Source organism: Lemur catta, chromosome 20, assembly GCF_020740605.2.
Source record: "Lemur catta isolate mLemCat1 chromosome 20, mLemCat1.pri, whole genome shotgun sequence".
Classification (NCBI taxonomy): Eukaryota; Metazoa; Chordata; class Mammalia; order Primates; family Lemuridae; genus Lemur; species Lemur catta.
This window is the reverse complement of record NC_059147.1, coordinates 10,879,286-10,898,007: the sequence shown is the minus strand read 5'-3', so window position 1 is coordinate 10,898,007 and position 18,722 is coordinate 10,879,286. Positions and strand designations below refer to the sequence as shown.

At 37.3% G+C, this 18,722-nt stretch overlaps 1 protein-coding gene across 1 annotated transcript in view; it reads right to left on the bottom strand.

Moving 5' to 3' along the window:
• RPGRIP1L (RPGRIP1 like) overlaps positions 1-18,722 on the bottom strand; it is a 100,184-nt gene that overhangs the window by 26,831 nt on the left and 54,631 nt on the right. Inside the window, exons 20-22 of the mRNA XM_045533195.1 lie at positions 15,661-15,762; positions 15,042-15,204; positions 7,389-7,462 (exon numbers count right to left, since the gene is read on the bottom strand). Of these exons, the coding sequence (XP_045389151.1) occupies positions 7,389-7,462; positions 15,042-15,204; positions 15,661-15,762 (339 nt within the window). The remainder of the gene's footprint in view (positions 1-7,388; positions 7,463-15,041; positions 15,205-15,660; positions 15,763-18,722) is intronic.

The following is an 18,722-nucleotide window of genomic DNA, read 5'->3' as shown; positions in this document are numbered from 1 at the left end:
CCATTCTCACCTGTGGGCAATTTTAAGATTTCTGTGAGTTGATGGCAATACATTTTGTTGTGAAAAATGAAACCTGCATTATTTAAATGATAAAATTAGAAATTATGTGAAAGGAGGATTGTTAGTTCTTTTTTTATAAATGCCATGACAGATGCAAATTTTCAGTTTTGATGTCTATTTGAGGACCTGAAACAAGTCTTTTAATCAATGTATTATACATCAAATTTATACTGTTAACTTCTGATTATTCAAATTAATAAAATATTCATAGAGAAATGTCCAAAGTTTTACATTTCTCAGACTTCTGCCCCCCAACCCTCGCCATTAATTATCATGCCTAGAAGCTTTTTAGCAAAAGCAGCAGTCATCAGGCTGACGGAATCTGACAGGCCAGCAAGGCCCAATTACACTTGCGCTCTGTGGCACTTTGATGTCCAGGAAACGAAGAGAGATAGGGGCAAACTGAGTAGCACATTATGTTAATGACTTGATTTAATCCAGCCACTAAACTTTATGTAGCCTGTTAAAAAAGATGCTAACACTAATTACGCCACTTTGGAAAGGAAAGGAGGGGACAAGCATTTCATACTGACAAAGTGAAGCTCATAAATGTTGTAAATGAAATGAAACAAAATGAAGTAATCTATGATTAATTATACATCACAGACATGAAGAAAAGAGAAAGAACCAAGTAATATGTAGAAGTCCTGGGAAATCTGTTAGATTCCTTTTAAGGATCAACATTTCTAAGAATTAACTATGAGCTGTCAGAATCTATAATATGAAAAAAGAAACTGAATGATCTTAAATTGCTTACACAGTGCATTAGATAATTCAGATTCACAGTGTAACTGTCATAAATGATGTCTGTCTAGGACACTACTTCTAGTCTTAATTTTGTGACATAAGATAGGGGCAAGTTTTAAAAGGTTTTATAAAGTGGGGATAACTATATAGTAGGATCATCTATTTACTTTTTATATTTTTGGTTTATTTTTAGTACCTGGAATATACAACTCATCTATTTACATTTTAACTATTTTGTGGCTCAAATCTATTTTTTCACAGTTTTGAAAGCAAGATCTTTTAAAATGTAATACAAGAGTTCAAACTCCATAAGAACAGGATCCTTAATTCCCTTATTCACTGTTATATTCCCAGACCCTAGAGTAAGGCTTGGAACACAGCAAATGCTCACTAAATATCTGTTTATTGAATGAGTGATCTTTTTTCCCCATTTCTTAAAAATCCTCAGAGGCCTCAATGCTCTGGACCATGCCTACCTTTTCAGCCTGTTCCCCTGAGGCTCCACTCATGCACTGTAATGGGGTTGGCACATCCTAGAACCACTCAGAATTCTAGAACAAGCCATGCTCCATGTTCTCATAAATTCTCAGGCTTTTCATTCCTTTGGCCTATAATGATACTTTCCCCCTTTCCACTAACTCCTAATCTTCTTAAACACGTGCTCAAGCTGTACTGACTCTAGGAAGTCATCATTGATGAAGGCCCCTCATGCTGACGTAGGCATGCTTTCTGAATGCTCCCATAGCGCCCTGTGCATTCTACTCTCCTAGACCTAACCACCAGCCGTTATAATTGTTTCTCCCACAGACTGTCAGTTCTTTCAGGGAAGGGATTGCTTCTTTTACGTCTGCCTGACACACAGTAGATGCTAATGAAGACCTGTGAGGAGATATCACATAGGATGTGCTTAGCACATAATAGGCAATCAGTAATACCTTCCTTCCTAAGAAGGCTATCATTGTTCTGAGATTTCCACCAGAAGCAGTTCTTAAGAAGAAACCAAGGAGCCACAAATATTTTTAAGCTTAAAAAAGGATTTATGGGCTCTGTGCGGTGGCCCATGCCTGTAATCCCAGCACTTTTAGAAGCTGAGGAAGGAGGATTGCTTGAGGCCAGGAGTTCGAGACCAGTCTGGGCAACACGGCAAGACTGTCTCTACAAAAAATAAAAACAATTAGCTGGGTGTAGTAGCATATGCCTGTAGTCCCAGTTACTTGGGAGGGTGAGGCAGGAGGATCACTTGAGCCCAGGAGTTTGAGGCTGCAGTGAGCTATGATGATGCTACTGCACTCCAGCCTGGGTGACAGAGCAAAACCCTATCTCTAAAAAAACAAAAAAAGTCACACACTAAAAAGGATTTATGACACAACACTTCAACCAAAGTTGACACCATCAATAATCAGTGAAAATGACATGATATGATGCACTGAAAAGGATACAGCATTGCTTTTGTATTCCTACCAAAATGCATCACTGGAATCTGATCTGGAGGAGACACCAGACAAATCCAAACTGAAGGATATACTCTATCTATATTCTATAAAATGGCCTATATTTAAAAACGTCAATGTTATAAAAGATGAAAACAAAGACTGAAGAACCATTACAGATTAATGGTGGCCAAAGAGACATGAAAACTGCAATCTGTGATCTCGATCGGATCTTGGGCCATATTAATAGATGCTATAAATGATACTAATGGGACATCTGGCAAAATTTTAATGAAAACTGTAGATTAGATAAATATTGTATTATTATTCCTGAGTATATAGAGGTAAAGAGGCATGATTTCTGCAACTCTCAAATGGTTCATAACAATTATGTATGTAAGAATGTATGTTTATAAATAAATACATAAGTACGTGCACATATTTGCATATATAAGAGAGAATAGAAATCATAAAACAAATAGAGTAATGTTAAAAATTTGTGCATATGGGTTAGGGATATACAGTTCTTTGTATCACTTTTGCAATTTTTAAAGAAAAAGGTTCCATTATTCATATTAAATGATTTGCTAAAGTAGCACATAGAAAACTGGTACAATCAATAGAAATGCTGTATTTCACTATCTTGGTCCATTTGTGTTGCTATAACAAAAAATCGCAAACTGGGTAATTTATGAATAATAGAAATTTATTCCTCACAGTTCTTGAGACTGCTAAGTCCAAGATCTGGGAGCTGGAAAGTTTGGTGTCTGGTAAGGGCTGCTCTCTCTGCATTCAAGATAGTGCTTTGTTGCTGTGTCCTCTGCAGAACAGGGACACTGTGTCCTCACATGACAGAAGAAAAAAAGAGCAAGAGAGCTCTCCCTTCACTTTTGAGCCCTTTTATAAAGGTGCTAATCCTTAGGATGCAGAGCCCTCAAGACTTAATCAATTCCCAAAGGCCACAGCTCTTAAAACTATTGTACTGGGGTTTAAGCTTCAACATGAATTTTGGAGGGGACACCAAGATTTAAACCATAGCATTCACTATTATGATGATTTTTTGAGTTTTGTTCCCATACTAGACACCAAGATTTAAACCATAGCATTCACTATTATGATGATTTTTTGAGTTTTGTTCCCATTTTACGATATTTGGTATATAATGTAACAAAGCTAAGTTTCACCTGTTAACACGGTTTGGATATGTATCCACCAAATCTCATGTTGAAATTTAATCCCCAGTGTGATAGCATTGGGAGGTGGGGACTAGTGGGAGGTGTTTGGGTCATGGGGGTGGATCCCTCGGAAAAGATTAATGCCCTCCCTTGGGGGTGACTAGGTTCTCACTCTATTAGTTGCTGTGAAGTCTGGTTGTTACAAAGAGCCTGGCACCTGCTTTCTCTCTCTTTCTCTTTCTCTCTCTCTCTCTCTCTCTCTCTCCCTCTCTCTCTCTACCTCTTTTGCTTCCTCTCTCACCATATGATCTCCACATATGCCAGCTCCCCTGTCTCCTACCATGAATGGAAACAGACTGGGGCCTTTACTAGATGCAGATGCTGGTGCCATGCTTCTTGTACAGTCTACAGAACTGTAAGCCAAATAAACCTCTGTTTCTATATATTACTCACCCTCAGGTATTCCTTTATAGCAACACAAAATGAACTAAGACAACATAGGATACTGGGCAGTAGCTGCTACTAAAAGTAGAATTTTTGAAAAGCACATGGGAGCTAAGACATGAAGAATTGCTTACTTTAAATGATGTTCATATATTTGAGACATCATCTGAAACCATTACAGGAAATCACGTTTTGGAATGGCAGTGAAGACCATATTAGGCTGCGGCAAAGTAACACAAACTACTGTCCCTGAGGCAACAAGAAAAAGAACCTGGTTTACAACAAAAGAAAAATATGTGTACGTTATGATGATTTGAATGTTTTAGAGGAATAGTTTTCTTCTGCTAAACTTCTTTGTTAAATTGAAGTTTTTTATTCTACATTAGTTAAGAGCAATGTGCAACTTCACTGAGATGTTAGCAATGTTGCCACCATACACATGGGTCTATTGTAGGTCTAAAACAGGATTTTTCAACCTCCACAATCTTGACATTCTGGGTCTGATAGTTCTTTGTTATGGGTCTTGTACATTGTAGCATGTTTAGCAGCAACTTTGGCCTCTGGCTACTAGATGCCAGTAGCAGTTCCTCCCAATGTGACAACCAAATATGTCTGCAGAATTGCCAAATATCTCCTGGGGGGACAAAATTGCCCTCAGTTGAGAATCACTAGCTCACAATTCAGATAAAGTTTCACATATATTGAAAGTTAATTTTGAGATGATGAATAAACGGTTTAGAAAATAAAATTAACTATTGCATTATCTCCTTAGTATCTATAGGATAAACCCAAAATGTTTAGCCTGCTCCATTGTAGCTGGGGCCTTCTATCCCTTTCCACTGAAAGCCTGCTCTAGTTAGTGCATTCTTGACTTCTGAAACACAAAACATACTCCCTATAGAGAAGTACACATGATTTTCTCCCTGCTGCCACATCCATATCTTTGAGTTGTCACAGTTACAGCAGGACATTCCTTACTTTGTCACAGGATCAAGGGTGCTCACCTGATAAAGAGGAACTTAATCCAGAGGCTAGATGTGGCTAATCAGATCTCTCTCCTTGGGGCTGGACATTGTTGTGTGACTATCTTTGGGCAAAAAGCAAGTGAAGAAGAGAAATTCAGCTTAAAATGAGAAAAAGCAGATATGTAGCCCATGAGAAAAGGAAGGAGGCCAGGTGGGCCAGCTCACGGGCATATCCTCCATGAAGTCTATTAAAAAAAAAATCACTCCAAATCTCTCCTTCCTCTGAATGTCCTTAATTAGTGGCATGATTGTAAAAAAGTCACTTTTTCTTCCAAGATTTCAATTTACTCATCTGGAAAATAAGAAGGATGAGCCAAAAAATAACAGTATGCTTTAGGCTCAAGTATATAACTATGATATTAATTATTGGTACTGTCTTCTGATGTTGTTTTATATTGTAATTTAATTGTTGAACTGTAATTTAACTACTTGACTTTACATGAGCACATCTTCCCGATTAGTGTAGATACTCCCTGAGGGCAGGGTCAGAATACTGTATTTACTTAACTCAGGGAGCAGTGATTATAAACTGCAGGCAGTGAATCTCTGGGAATCACTGGGTTACAACGCGAGGTATGAGTGCTGTTTGTAGATTACATAAATATATTACTCAATATCCATCTTCATAAACCATATGACTGATTCAGTATCTCATTTCTCATATCCTTATTTCAAAAGGCTAAATTGTACAGGTATCTAAAAAACCTGATGACATAGGCACAGTCTTGCAGAAGAACTATTGATACATGAGAAAGAAATCTCTGAAACAAAAATGCAGGCTAATGAATGGAGGGTTCTTAGCAAAATGCTGCGATGGTTAAATTTATGCATCAAGTTGACTGGGCTATGGGGTGCCCAGATATTTGGCCAACTATTATTCTGAGTAAAATCTGTGAAGGTGATTCTGAATGAGATTAACATTTAAGCTGACAGACTAAGTAAAGCAGATTGCCTTCTCCAATGTGGGCAGGCCTCATCCAATCAGCTAAAAGCCTGAATAGAACAAAAAGGCTGAGTAAGAGGGAACTTTACCTGTCTGACTGCCTTGAGCTAGGACATGGGTCTTTTCCTGCATTTGAACTTGGACTGAAACAAAGGTCTTCTTGGGTTTTATGCCTGCTGGCTTTTATACTGAAACTTACACCATTGGCTTTCCTGGTTTTCAGGCTCAGTCTGAACTGGACTCAGTCTGGAACTATGCCATCAGTTCTCCTGAGTCTCCAGCTTGCTGACTGCAGATCTTGGAATTTCCGTCTCCATAATCACATGAACCAATTACTTTAATGAAGCTCTTTTGATATATATCCTATTGGTTCTGTTTATGGCTATAAAGTTAAATCCCACACAAATGGCCCGTTTTCCCACTGATGCCGTTATCAAATTGTTCTAATAGAGGGTGGAGAAATTCCATTCATTGATTTGATAAAATAATTTAATAATTTCAGATTTGATAAAGCAAAAATATTAAATTTAATTGAACTGAATGCTGTAATTAAAGGTCTCTGGGCAACCACATGCAAGTTTCCTTCCTTGATTTATCAGTTTGAACAATGAAGATTCCATATCAGATTGCTGTAGGTTAGATGGTTATTATAATAATTATATAATAATAATGATAATAAAACTCTGGACTGATGAAATGTTTTATATTTATCAAGCACAGAAATAATGGATGTCTCTATTTCATGGAGGCATCTGTGACAACTGAAACAATCTGTTCTATGGTTTTGTTTTACAGAGATTAAGCTAAGAAGTAAGAAAGAAGAGTTAAAAGAAATATTGCAATTCTTACCAATAAAGTAGAAATTCTCAAAACAGAAGTACAAGTAATCATTTCAGGAAAATTAATGTAGATAAACAGAAAAAGCTAGAACTTCTACTTTACTCACACTTACTTTATAAAATCTTTTTCCCCCTTACAATAAAGAATGCTCCACATATATTTAAAGTTTAAGTCTCTTCTCAAAATTTCAATTTACATACTACTTTTCAGCAATGTGCTACAAAACAAGCAAAGTATACCTGCACAAGATTAATTACCTTCTAAGAAGGTTTCATTTTTTGGCAGAGATGAAATAACTGTAACAGTTTATCAGTGGACATATTTACATACGAATAACCTATGAATTCACATAGGCAAACTATTACAGTTTCAAAGGTAGTCTCAAGTTTTGAATTCTGTAAAGTTCACATCTGATTCAATGTATCTTTGTACGTTAGTCCTGAAAAGGAGTTAGGAAAGTCAGCTGGTTTGAGCAAGTAACTATTAAAGCTACTGATATTAGGTGCTCTTGGCGAAAATAATGTTTACATGTTATAGGCCATTACATAATGAAACAATAAATAAAATTTTCCTGTACTAGCTGTTTACTTGGTTAAGATTATGATAAACATTAAAGTTTTTCCAGAAATATTTTGGCCTTAAAATTTTCATATATGAAGACTGATACACTGTGAATAAAAGGCAGCCTTATCACAACATTTCTACTTGGCATCAAGTTACTGACCTGTTTGATATTCTTGGAGATACGACCTGGAATAACACAATCATCGCTGTCAGAAGCTGATCTGTCCTCTTCATCTGTTAAAAAATAAAAGGATAGCATTTGCACATGTTAAACCAATTATATTTATACCTTGTGACATACAGAGAAACAGGCACACAACATAAGATAACCTTAAGAAAACAATGATAATTATGTCTAGATCATTTTTTTTAGCAGCAAATATGTTTACATACATATTGCATTTTAGAAAGAAAAAAAATGACTGAAAATTGCAAGGTTAGTTTTGGTAGAAGCAAAGGAGATACAAATGAAAAATATAGCCTATTATAGTATCAAATTAAAGAAAAAAAATTTTAAAGAGAGAATCATAGGGTAATAAGTGTTTTCTAACAGCCTAACCAATAATATTGTGTAAGTCAATGCTATTCTTATTACTCAAACATTTTAGAATGTTTATAGCTTTATTTAGGTAAAATTAACACACAGTAAACTGTAGACATTTAACCTGCAAAATATGATATATTTTTAAAATTAATGAATGAATTATTTTATAGACAGAGGCTTGCTATGAAGCCCAGGCAGGAATGCAGTGGCTACTCACAGGCATGATCATAGTGCACTGCAATCTCGAAGCAATCCTACTGCCTTAGACTCCCCAGTAGCTGGAACTATAGGCACGTACCAACATGCCTGGCTAAAATTTGATATTTTGACATAAGTATAATTCTGTGAAACCATTACCACATTTAAGATAGTGAGCATATCCATCACCCTAAAACGTTTCCTCAGGTACCTTTGTAATTTCTTCCCTTCTGCTCCTCCCTGTTCCCATTCATACTGACCCCAAACCACTTACCTGCTTTTTGTCACTTAAGCTTAGTTTGTTTTTACTAGATTTTTTTTATATAAATGACACCATATAGTAAGTTGTCTTTTTTGGTCTGGGTTCTTAGTTTTAATTTTTAAAAAGTCAAGACCTCTACACTTTGAGGGAAACGGGACTGGCAAAGAAGAAAACAAAGGGAAAAACAAGACCTCCACACTAATCCAGGTGATAATACTGAACCCAAAGTGATGACAAAACTGTTTAAACCATGAATGGGGGACATGGTTAGCAGTAGCACTTGTATTCTATTTTGGAGCTCTAAAATAACAAGAGATACAACAATTCCACCTAATAATAGCTAAGCTGACTGAGCTACATCCCATCATTTCTGTCAAGAAATAGCTATAAAGGGTTTCGCCAAGGGAGGGGCAAGATGGCAGATGAGAAAAACCGCCAGCCAGAGTGTCTCTGTAAGAAAGACAGATTTTAGAAGAAAGTGAAAAAAAAAAAAAACCAGGCAGGCAAACATAGATTGGATGAGGGTAGGAAGGAAGGGTGCCTGAAACTACAGGAGACTCCACGGGAAGAAGTGGTAGAGGAGAACTGGAAGGAGAAAGAGCCCCGAGAGGCTTGGAGACCAGCAACAAGGGTAAGTGGAGCAGTTAAATTTCCCCTCCCTTGTATCTCGGACTGCTGGTGGGCTCCTGAGCAGCTGGAGAGACCTGCTAACACCAGCTCAGAGACGGCTGCTGGCAGTGAGTGGTGAGCCTCTTGCAGATGGGGCACCAGGCTCCCGTCTCCCTTGGGGCACCTCTCGCCCCACAGACCTGAGCCGACCAGCAGGCGCCATATTGCTTCATTCTCCTCTTCCCCTTCCCTATAGCCAGTGGCCAAGAGAGACAATTTAGCCACCACCTAGAGGCATCTGCAGGAAATGGGACCTTTCCTTTTGGGGCCCTACAGCGGACTGAGGGGTACTCAGACTGTGAGCTCCCTACCTGCCAGCTCCCTCCCAGGTGCTGCTTGCCTGGTGACTCCAGCAGAGCTGGGCAAATCCCGAGGCAGAGAGACACTGATCCAGCTTGGGCACCCCGTGGGTGAGTTGAGACCAGCGCTCTTCTCCCTGGCAGGGTCAGGGATTGATCTCTGGGGCTCAGGGTACAGGGCTGCAGATCAGATCCCATACACCCAAGTCTTGATCACATTACTTGGGGGCACAGAAGGGATATTTGTGAACAAGTCTACTGAGATGTGTGTGCCTTCAGAGGCAGATCAGTGTGCTTGAAGGGCAACCCTCCTCCCACAGGAGGGCCACACTCCCAGCTCAGGCTATGATCCTGGGCAGGGAACCTCCTGGCCTGCATCATAGACAAGGGAGAACTGCTGGCTTGAGGTCCTGCCTGCTGGCAGAGGCCCGGAAGAAACTGCGCAATAGGGGAGGAAGGAAAGGAGCGAGGCCTGCTCCAGACTGCAGGTCTCAGACAGCCCCACCCCCACACATAGACTTTTCGGCTGAGTGGGGCCATTCCAGGCCCTCCCTGGCAGCTTTGCCCAGAAGCAGAGAACAGACTTTTGACCCCTGAGGTCAGGCTCATCCAACCCAGCTCTGCCAAGCCTCACTCCCCAACCTGCCCCCACTGAGGTAGAGAATAAGGACTCACCTGGAAGTCCTAGGACCCCACCCACCACCTGAGGCACGACAGTGCCTCTCCAGAGGAACAAGAGCTGGTTACAGGACCCCAAAACAACACTTTTGCAGCTTGCTCCACCCAGCAAGCACCACCTACTGACAGAGGGAACATCTGACATACCCTTTTACTGCATCTACCTACTCATCATACAGAGTGTGGTCAAATCTCACCCACAAATACCGTCTACTGACTCAGAGACTAAACAGGGCATGTTATTATCCAAAGGAAAATCTAAAGGTAAAAATCAACAGCTGATCCAGGTGGGAAGGAATCAGCAAAAGAACTCTGGAAGTATGAAGAATCAAATAGAAAGCACACCCCTAAAGGAGAACACCAGCTCTCTAGCAATGGACATCAACCAAATTCAGAACATTAAAATGACAAAAGAAGAATTTCGAACATGGATTGTAAGAAAACTCAATGATATGCAAAAGAAAATGGATAATCAACACAAAGAAACCACAAAAAGAAAAAAAAATCTAGGACTTGGAAGAAAAATTCACTAAAAAATTGAAATATTAAAGGAAAATCAAACAGAACTCCTAGAAATGAAGAATTTATTCAAGGCATTATAAAACACAGTGGAAAGCCTCAAGAACGGGGTAGATCAAACAGAACAAAGAATCTCAGGGATTAAAGATAACACCTTTCAATTAAATAAGTCAGTCACAGAGATAGAGCAGAGAAATAGAGAAAAGAGTAAAGCCTACAAGAAATGTGGGATCATGTGAAAAGGCCTAATGTGAAAATCATCGGCATCCCTGAGGGTGAAGAAGAAAATACACAAGGGTTGGATAAGCAATTTGTGGATATAATAGAGGAAAATTTCCCAGGCCTTGCTAAAAACCTAGATATCCAGGTACAATAAGCTCAAAGGACCCCTGGGAGATTCATTACAAACAGGAAGACACCAGGACACGCACTCATCAGACTGACTAAAATAACCACCAAAGAGGACCTCCTACGACCTGTAAGGTGAAAGAAGCAGGTAATCTACAAAGGAAAACCCATTAGAATAACAGCAGACTTCTCAACTGAGACCTTAGAAGCAAGAAGAGACTGGGGCCCCATTCTTACTCTTCTCAAACAGAATAATGCCCAGCCTAGAATTGTGTACCCTGCAAAACTAAGTCTCTTATAAGAAGGAGAAATAAAGACCTTTTCAGACAAGCAAAGACTGAGGGACTTCATCAAGACAAGACCTACCCTCCAGAAAGTACTCAAAACAGTGTTACACATGGATCAGCACAATAAATACTAATGAATGTAAAATCATCCAAAAGCTAAAGGTCAAAGGCCAGATACCACAACAGCTCAAGAGAGAAAACAAAGCAACAAAGTTCAACTTTACAGGATGAACGCTTATCAATTCTCTCAATAAATGTGAATGGCTTGAACTGCCCACTAAAGAGACATAGGCTGGCCAAATGGATAAATATACACAAGCCAAGTATCTGCTTGCGTCAGGAAACACATCTAATCCACAAGGATCCATTCAGACTCAAGGTGAAGGGATAGAAAATAATATTTCAAGCAAACAGAAGCCAAAAGAAAGCTGGTGTAGCAGTTCTGATTTCAGATAACTTAGTCTTCAAATCAACAAAAGTAATGAAAGACAAAGATGGTCACTGTATAATGGTGAAGGGTATAATTCAACAATAAGACCTAACAATTGTAAATATTTATGCACCTAATGGAGGTGCACCCAGATTCATAAAGAAAATCCTACTTGTTCTAAACAAAATGATAAACAGCAACACTGTAATAGCTGGAGACTTCAACACCCCTCTGACAGAATAGGACAGACCCTCCAAACAGAAAATAAACAAAGGAACAATGGACTTAAACAAAACTCTAGAACAAATGGGCCTCACATTTACAGAACAGTCTACCCCAAAACCACTGAATACACATTTTTCTCATCAGTTCATGGGACATTCTCTAAGATTGACCATATCCTAGGCCACAAAGTATGCCTCAAAAAATTAAAAAAAAAATAGGAATTATACCATACATCTCAGACCACAGTGGAATAAAATTAGAAGTCAACTCCAACAGAAACTCTCATCTCTACACAAAGTCATGGAAACTAAACCTTCTGTTGATGTATTATTGTGTTAAGGAGGAAATCAAGATGGAAATCAAAAGATTCTTTGAACTAAATGATAAAGGAGACACAAGTTATCAAAATCTGTGGGACACAGCTAAAGCAGTCCTGAGAGGAAAATTTATGTCCATAAATGCCTACATCCAAAGGACAGAAAGATCACAAATAAAAAAATCTAATGAATGGTTTCAAAGAACTGGAAAAGGATGAGCAAACCGACTCCAAACCCAGCAGAAGAAAAGAAATAACAAAGATCAGAGCAGAGGTAAATGAAATTGATAATAAAGAAACTATATGGAAGATTAATTAAAAAAAGTTGGTTCTTTGAAAAAATAAACAAAGTTGACACGTCTCTGGTTAGATTAACAAGAAGCAGAAAATAAAGGACTCTAATAAGCTCCATCAGGAATGAAAAAGGAGAAATTACAACGGAAGTCATAGAAATACAAAATATCATCTATGAATACTATAAAAACCTCTATATAGGTAAATTTGAAAATGTCGATAAAATGGACAAATTCTTAGAAACACAAAGCCTCTCTAGGCTCAATCAGAAAGAAACAGAATTCCTGAACAGACCAATATCAAGTACCGAAATTGAAGCAGCAATAAAAAATCTTCCTAAAAAGAAAAGTCCCAGACTAGATGGTTTCATACCCAAATTTTACCAGACCTACAAAGAAGAACTGGTGCCTATCCTGCAGAAATTATTCCACAACATCGAGAAGGAAAGAATCCTCCCCAACACGTTTTATGAAGCCAACATCACCCTGATACCAAAACCAGGAAAGGATGCAACAACAAAAAAAAGAAATCTATAGACCAATATCCCATATGAATATAGATGCAAAAATTCTCAACAAAATCCTACCAAACTGAATTCATGTGCTTATCAAAAAAAAAATCAATCACCAACCAAGTGGGCTTCATCCGAGACATGCAGGGATGGTTCAACATATGCACATCTATAAATGTAATTCACCCCATAAATAGAAGCAAAAACAAAGGCCATATGATTCTCTCAGTAGACTCAGAAAAAGCATTTGACAAAATTCAACATCTTTTTATGATAACAGTGCTTAACAAAATAGGAATAGATGGGACTTACCTAAAAATGAAACAAGCCATATATGACAAAGCCACAGACAACATCATATGGGATGGCGAAAAATTGAAAGCATTCCCACTTAGAACTGGAACGAGACAAGGTTGCCCTATATCACCACTTCTATTCAACATAGTGCTGGAAGTCCTAGCCAGAGCAATCACACAAGAGAAGGAAATCAAGGGCATCCAAATGGAGGCAGAGGAGGTCAAACTATCGCTCTTTGCTGATGATATGATCTTATACTTAGAAAACCCCAAAGATTCTGCCATGAGATTACTGGAATTTACAAACAAATTCAGCAAAGTCTCAGGTTATAAAATCAATGTACAGAAATCAGTAGCATTCCTATAAGCCAACAACAGTCAAATTGAGAACCAAATCAAAGACTCAATACCCTTCACAACAGCAACAAAGAAAACAAAATACCTAGGAATATATTTAACTAAGGAGGTGAAAGACCTCCACAGGGAGAACTATGAAACACTTGGGAACGAAACAGCAGAGGAAGTAAACAGGTGGAAAACCATACCATGCTCAATGCGTAGGCAGAATCAACATTGTTAAAATGTCTGTACTACCCAAAGTGATCTACAGATTCAATGCAATCCCTATTAAAATACCAACATCATTTTTCAAAGATATAGAAAAAATAATTTTACACTTCATATAAACCAGAGAAGACCCTGTATAGCAAAAGCAGCAATCTTAAGCAAAAAGAACAAACTGGGAGGCATCAATTTACCAGACTTCAAGCTATACCATAAGGCTATAATAACTAAAACAGCATAGTACTGTCTCATAAAAATCAACTCACAGTGGATAACATACTTAAACCTAAGGCAAGAAACTGTAAGAATTCTAGAAGAAAATGTTGGAAAAACTCTTATAGACATTGGCCTAGGCAAAGAATTTGAAGAAGACCCCAAAGGGAATCACAGCAACAACAAAAATAAATAAATGGGACCTGATCAAATTAAAAAGCTTCTGCACAGCCAAGGAAAGTATCACGAGAGCAAACAGACAACCTACAGAAGAGGAGAAAATATTCACATGTTACACACCTGTGATATATTTATACCATGGAATACTACTTAGCCATAAAAAGGAATGAACTAACGTCATTTGCAGCAACTTGGATGGAACTGGAGAACATTATCCTAAGAGAAGTATCTCAGGAATGGAAAACCAAACACCGCATGTTCTCACTAGAAAGCGGGAGCCAAATGATGGGTACATGATGGATACACATGGTCATAAAGTGGTATAAAGCTGCGGTCCCCAACCCCCGGGGCCATGGCCCAGTACCAGTCCGTGGCCTGTTAGGAACTGGGCTGTGCATTACTGTCTGAGCTCCAACTCCCCACCCGGATCCATGGAAAAAATGTCTTCCATGAAACTTAGGAACTGGTTGCACAGCAGGAGGTGAGTGGTGGGTGGGCAAGCGAAGCTTCATACGTGTTTATAGCCACTCCCCATCACTTGCATCACTGCCTGAGCTCTGCTTTCCCACCCCCGACTTTGGTCCATGGAAAAATTGTCTTTCATGAAACCGTTCCCTGGTGCCAAAAAGTTTGGGGACTGCTGGTGTGTGAAGGACATTAGAAACTAAGAATGGGGGAGGCCGGAAAGGGGTGAGGGATAAAAAGTTACCTACCCAGTACAATGTAAACTATTCTGGTGACGGGCACATTAAAAGCCCCAACTTTAGCATTATACAATTTGTTCATGTAACAAGAACACTTGTACCCCCTAATATTTTGAAATAAAAATTATAAAAATGAAAAAAAGGAGAAAAAGAGAAATAGGTATCGTAAGGTAGATCCTACTATTAAATGAAATGTTCTATGATGCATACTCTCTCTAACAGACCAAAGAAAGCAAAGGGTCAAGTAAATAATGGTAGTTTAAAAAGGAAAGTCACCTTCTGGTTCCAATTCCTCTGTTATTTCTGTTTCATTTTCAGAAGATGACAAGCTTCGTACTACCAGCTGACCTTCAGATAGTAAAGACACATCATCATCTTTTTCTTGATGCATTTTCTCAGTCTTCTCTTTTACCTTCTCTACACTGCTTTCTTGTGAAGTCTGAAGAAAGGAAAGTGCGCTGATATATTTGTTATTGCTTAGATCACATTTCATAACATTTTTTTCTGAAGCACTTTAATAATAAAGCATGTAAATTTGAGACTTAAATATACAGATATGCAATATATATCAGACTCAGAAAACAACCACTTAAATTTGTACAAATGACAATATCTTTTAGATAAATGAAAATCTGAATATACATTAAGAATAAAAAGTGCATTAATCTCAAAATTAATTTTACATTAAAACTTTAATGCACACATCTATACTTACAAATTATCAGTACAATTGTAGCTGTTGCATGTGTCATATTTTTAACCTTTTTATTGCAAGGAAGTCATATACAAAAGTAGAATAAATACTGTGATTTCCTGAACCATGTCAATACTCATAGGACAAAGTCTTTAAGAACCAAATTAAACCTTCCAAAATGATTTTAATACAAATGCATACCTTGGGAATATGTGTAACAGTAGGCATGTTAATTTCTACTTCAGGAATATGCTCCATTTCTGGTGAAATTTCCTTCATATCTTCAGAAGGAGTAGAAGTCTCCTTATAATAATATGAAAACATGCATGTATTTTATTTCATATTTATTACTAAATCCCAAATCATTGAAAGACTTTTACACAGATATTGATATACTAATAAAAACCTGTAGCAAATAAAATAGTTACTCATATGACACTGAATTTAATATATTTCCATAAAATGGTTACTATTCTTTAACCTTCAATTTAAGAACAGCAAGTACAGTTCATTGAAGCATTGTTTATAATAGCAAAAAAAACTGAAAGCAATGGAAATGTCTAACAATAGAACATTAGTTAAACAAAGTATGTTACATCCAGATACCTGAGTTCTGTGTAACCACGAGAAAATAATGATGTAGATCTGTACTTACTGGCATTACAGAGTACATACTATAGTACTGAGTAAAAGAGCTAGCTATAGAATAATATGTATCATATTTTGTTAAAATACAGACAAGCAATCAAATATATGTGCATTTCCATGAAAAGAAGTACAGAAGGAAATTCATCAAAATGTTTTCTCTGAGTTATACATTTGGGGAAATTTAATTTTATTTTTACTGGTTTTTGTTTTGCTTATATGTATTTTCTAATATTTCTATGATAATTATACATTACTCTTGTGACTTTAAAACATGCATACACTAGTATAGGTAGGTACTTCCTATAATCAGTATTATCTTTTTGTCTATATCAAATACCAGTTTATAGTTAACCATTTTTCCTAGGTTTATTTTTAAAATACAGCTTACAACTTTTTCTTTTAAAAGTAAACATATCTAATATACAAAATATGAAAGATAAACAAGAAAATATAAAAGAAATTAATACAAATCCATATTCCTACTACCCAATAGTAATATCTATTAATAACTTCTTAAATTTCTAGGTCTTTGTAATTTGATCTAAATAAAAAAATTTTTTTACATAGTGACAACTGTATTATAAATGCACTACATCCTGTTATATTTTTAAAAATTTTAATATTATAACATAAATATTTTCCCCTGATATGAAACTTTGGGATATAATTTTAAATGATAAAATACTATTACATTGATGGGTTTACCATGGCTTAAAGAACTATTTTACTTTGGACATTTAACTAGTTCACAATTTTTAGATATCATGGCTAACATTACAACAAACATCTCTATGTAGGTATGTCTTTTTAATATTAGTGGTCATTTATTTAGGAATCAGGATACCTGTGTTTAAATCCCAGTTGTAAAACTTTGGCCATGAGCAAGTTACTTAACTTCTGTAAACATTACTTTTCCCATCTTTAAATGGGAATGATTCTAGTATGAACTACATAGGGTTGTTGTGAGGATTAAATGAATCAAATGTATACAAAGCATTTAGTCCAGTGCCTGAAACATAATAAGTACTCAATAAATGCCAGCTATAAAACAGCTCCTGAATTATAATCATTGAATTCATTTATTTATCACATAGGTATTAAATGCTTTGTATGTGCCAGCAATTATTTTAAGCCCTGGTGAGACAGAATATTTTGATGTGGCTGGTGGTTACACAGGTGTATACATTTGCAAAAATCCACTGACCTGTATGCTTAAGATTTATGTTCATATTATTTGTTATATGTGAATTACAAAGAAAAAGTACTTTCTAAGAAGTCCACATGAGAAATAACTTGAGTGGTAATGGTGTAGATGATGCAAATACGGGATATATTTTGAAAGTATCCACAGCTTTTGTGGATGAACTGGATGGGGGGTATGAGAAAAAGAAAGGAGTCAAGGGTTGCCTCTAACGTTTCGCGCCTGCGCAACTGAGTGAGTAATTTAATGAGAATTGGAGACACTGAAAGAGGCAAAAATTTTGGAAGAGGGTTGGTGTAATCAGAAGTTTGGCTTTTGACATGTTATGTTTAAATTCCTATCAAACATCCATTGCACGTGAAATAAGCAATAAGAAAATAAATATGGAATTCAGCAGTGAGTTCAAGGTTAGAGATTATAAATATGGGAATGTTGGCATGTAGATGCTTTTTAAAGACATGGGAATGGATAAGATCTCTTAATGAAGATATAGATTGAGGCTGGGTGAGGTAGCTCATGCCTATAATCTTAGCACTTTGGGAGGCCAAGGTGGGAGGATCACTTGAGACCAGGAGGTGGAGACCAGCCTGAGCAACATAGAGACAAGCTGTCTCTACAAAAAAAATAGAAAAATTAGCTGGGTGTGGGAGCGGGTACCTGTAGTCCCAGCTACTTGGGAGGCAGAAGCAGGAGGATTGCTTAAGCCCAGTTTGAGGTTGCAGTGGGCTATGATGATGCCACTGCATAAGAGCCTGGGCAACGGAGCAAGACCCTGCCCCAAAGCCTCCAAAAAGGGAAGATATAGACTGAGAAGAGGCTTAAGGATTGATGCTGAGGCACTTCAACATTTAGACACAGGTCCAGGAGAGTGAGAAGTCTAACTGGTAAAGTTGGAAGAAAACTAGGAAGGCATGGTATCACTGGGGTCAAGAGAAGAGGGTGCAAGTATTTCACTGTGTCAAATGCTCCTGGGAGATTAAGATGGGCACTGAGAATTGACTACTGGATATGGCAGAAAGAATGTCACTGTGACCTTAGTAAGAGTAGTTTTAATGAGGATAAAGGCTTGACAGCAGTGAGCTTAAGAAACAGCGTGAAAAGAGAGAAAGAGAATTAAGATAATTTTTTTGAAGACCTTTTTTTGGTAAATGAGAGCATTGGATTGGGGCAGTAGCTAGAGAGAGATATGGGGCCATGAGAGGGTTTAAATCAAAGAATATGAACATTTAACACTTATTGTTTGCCAAAATAGAAAGCTATCATTTTAACGGGAAAAGACATACTTTATTCATCTTGTTTCCATTTAAATCAGGTAGGGTATAGTATACCTATATCATTTATTTCAAATATTTCAATATATTTCATATATTTTCAAATATTTGCTATGGGAAATAAATCAGTATTTTGAGTGTTT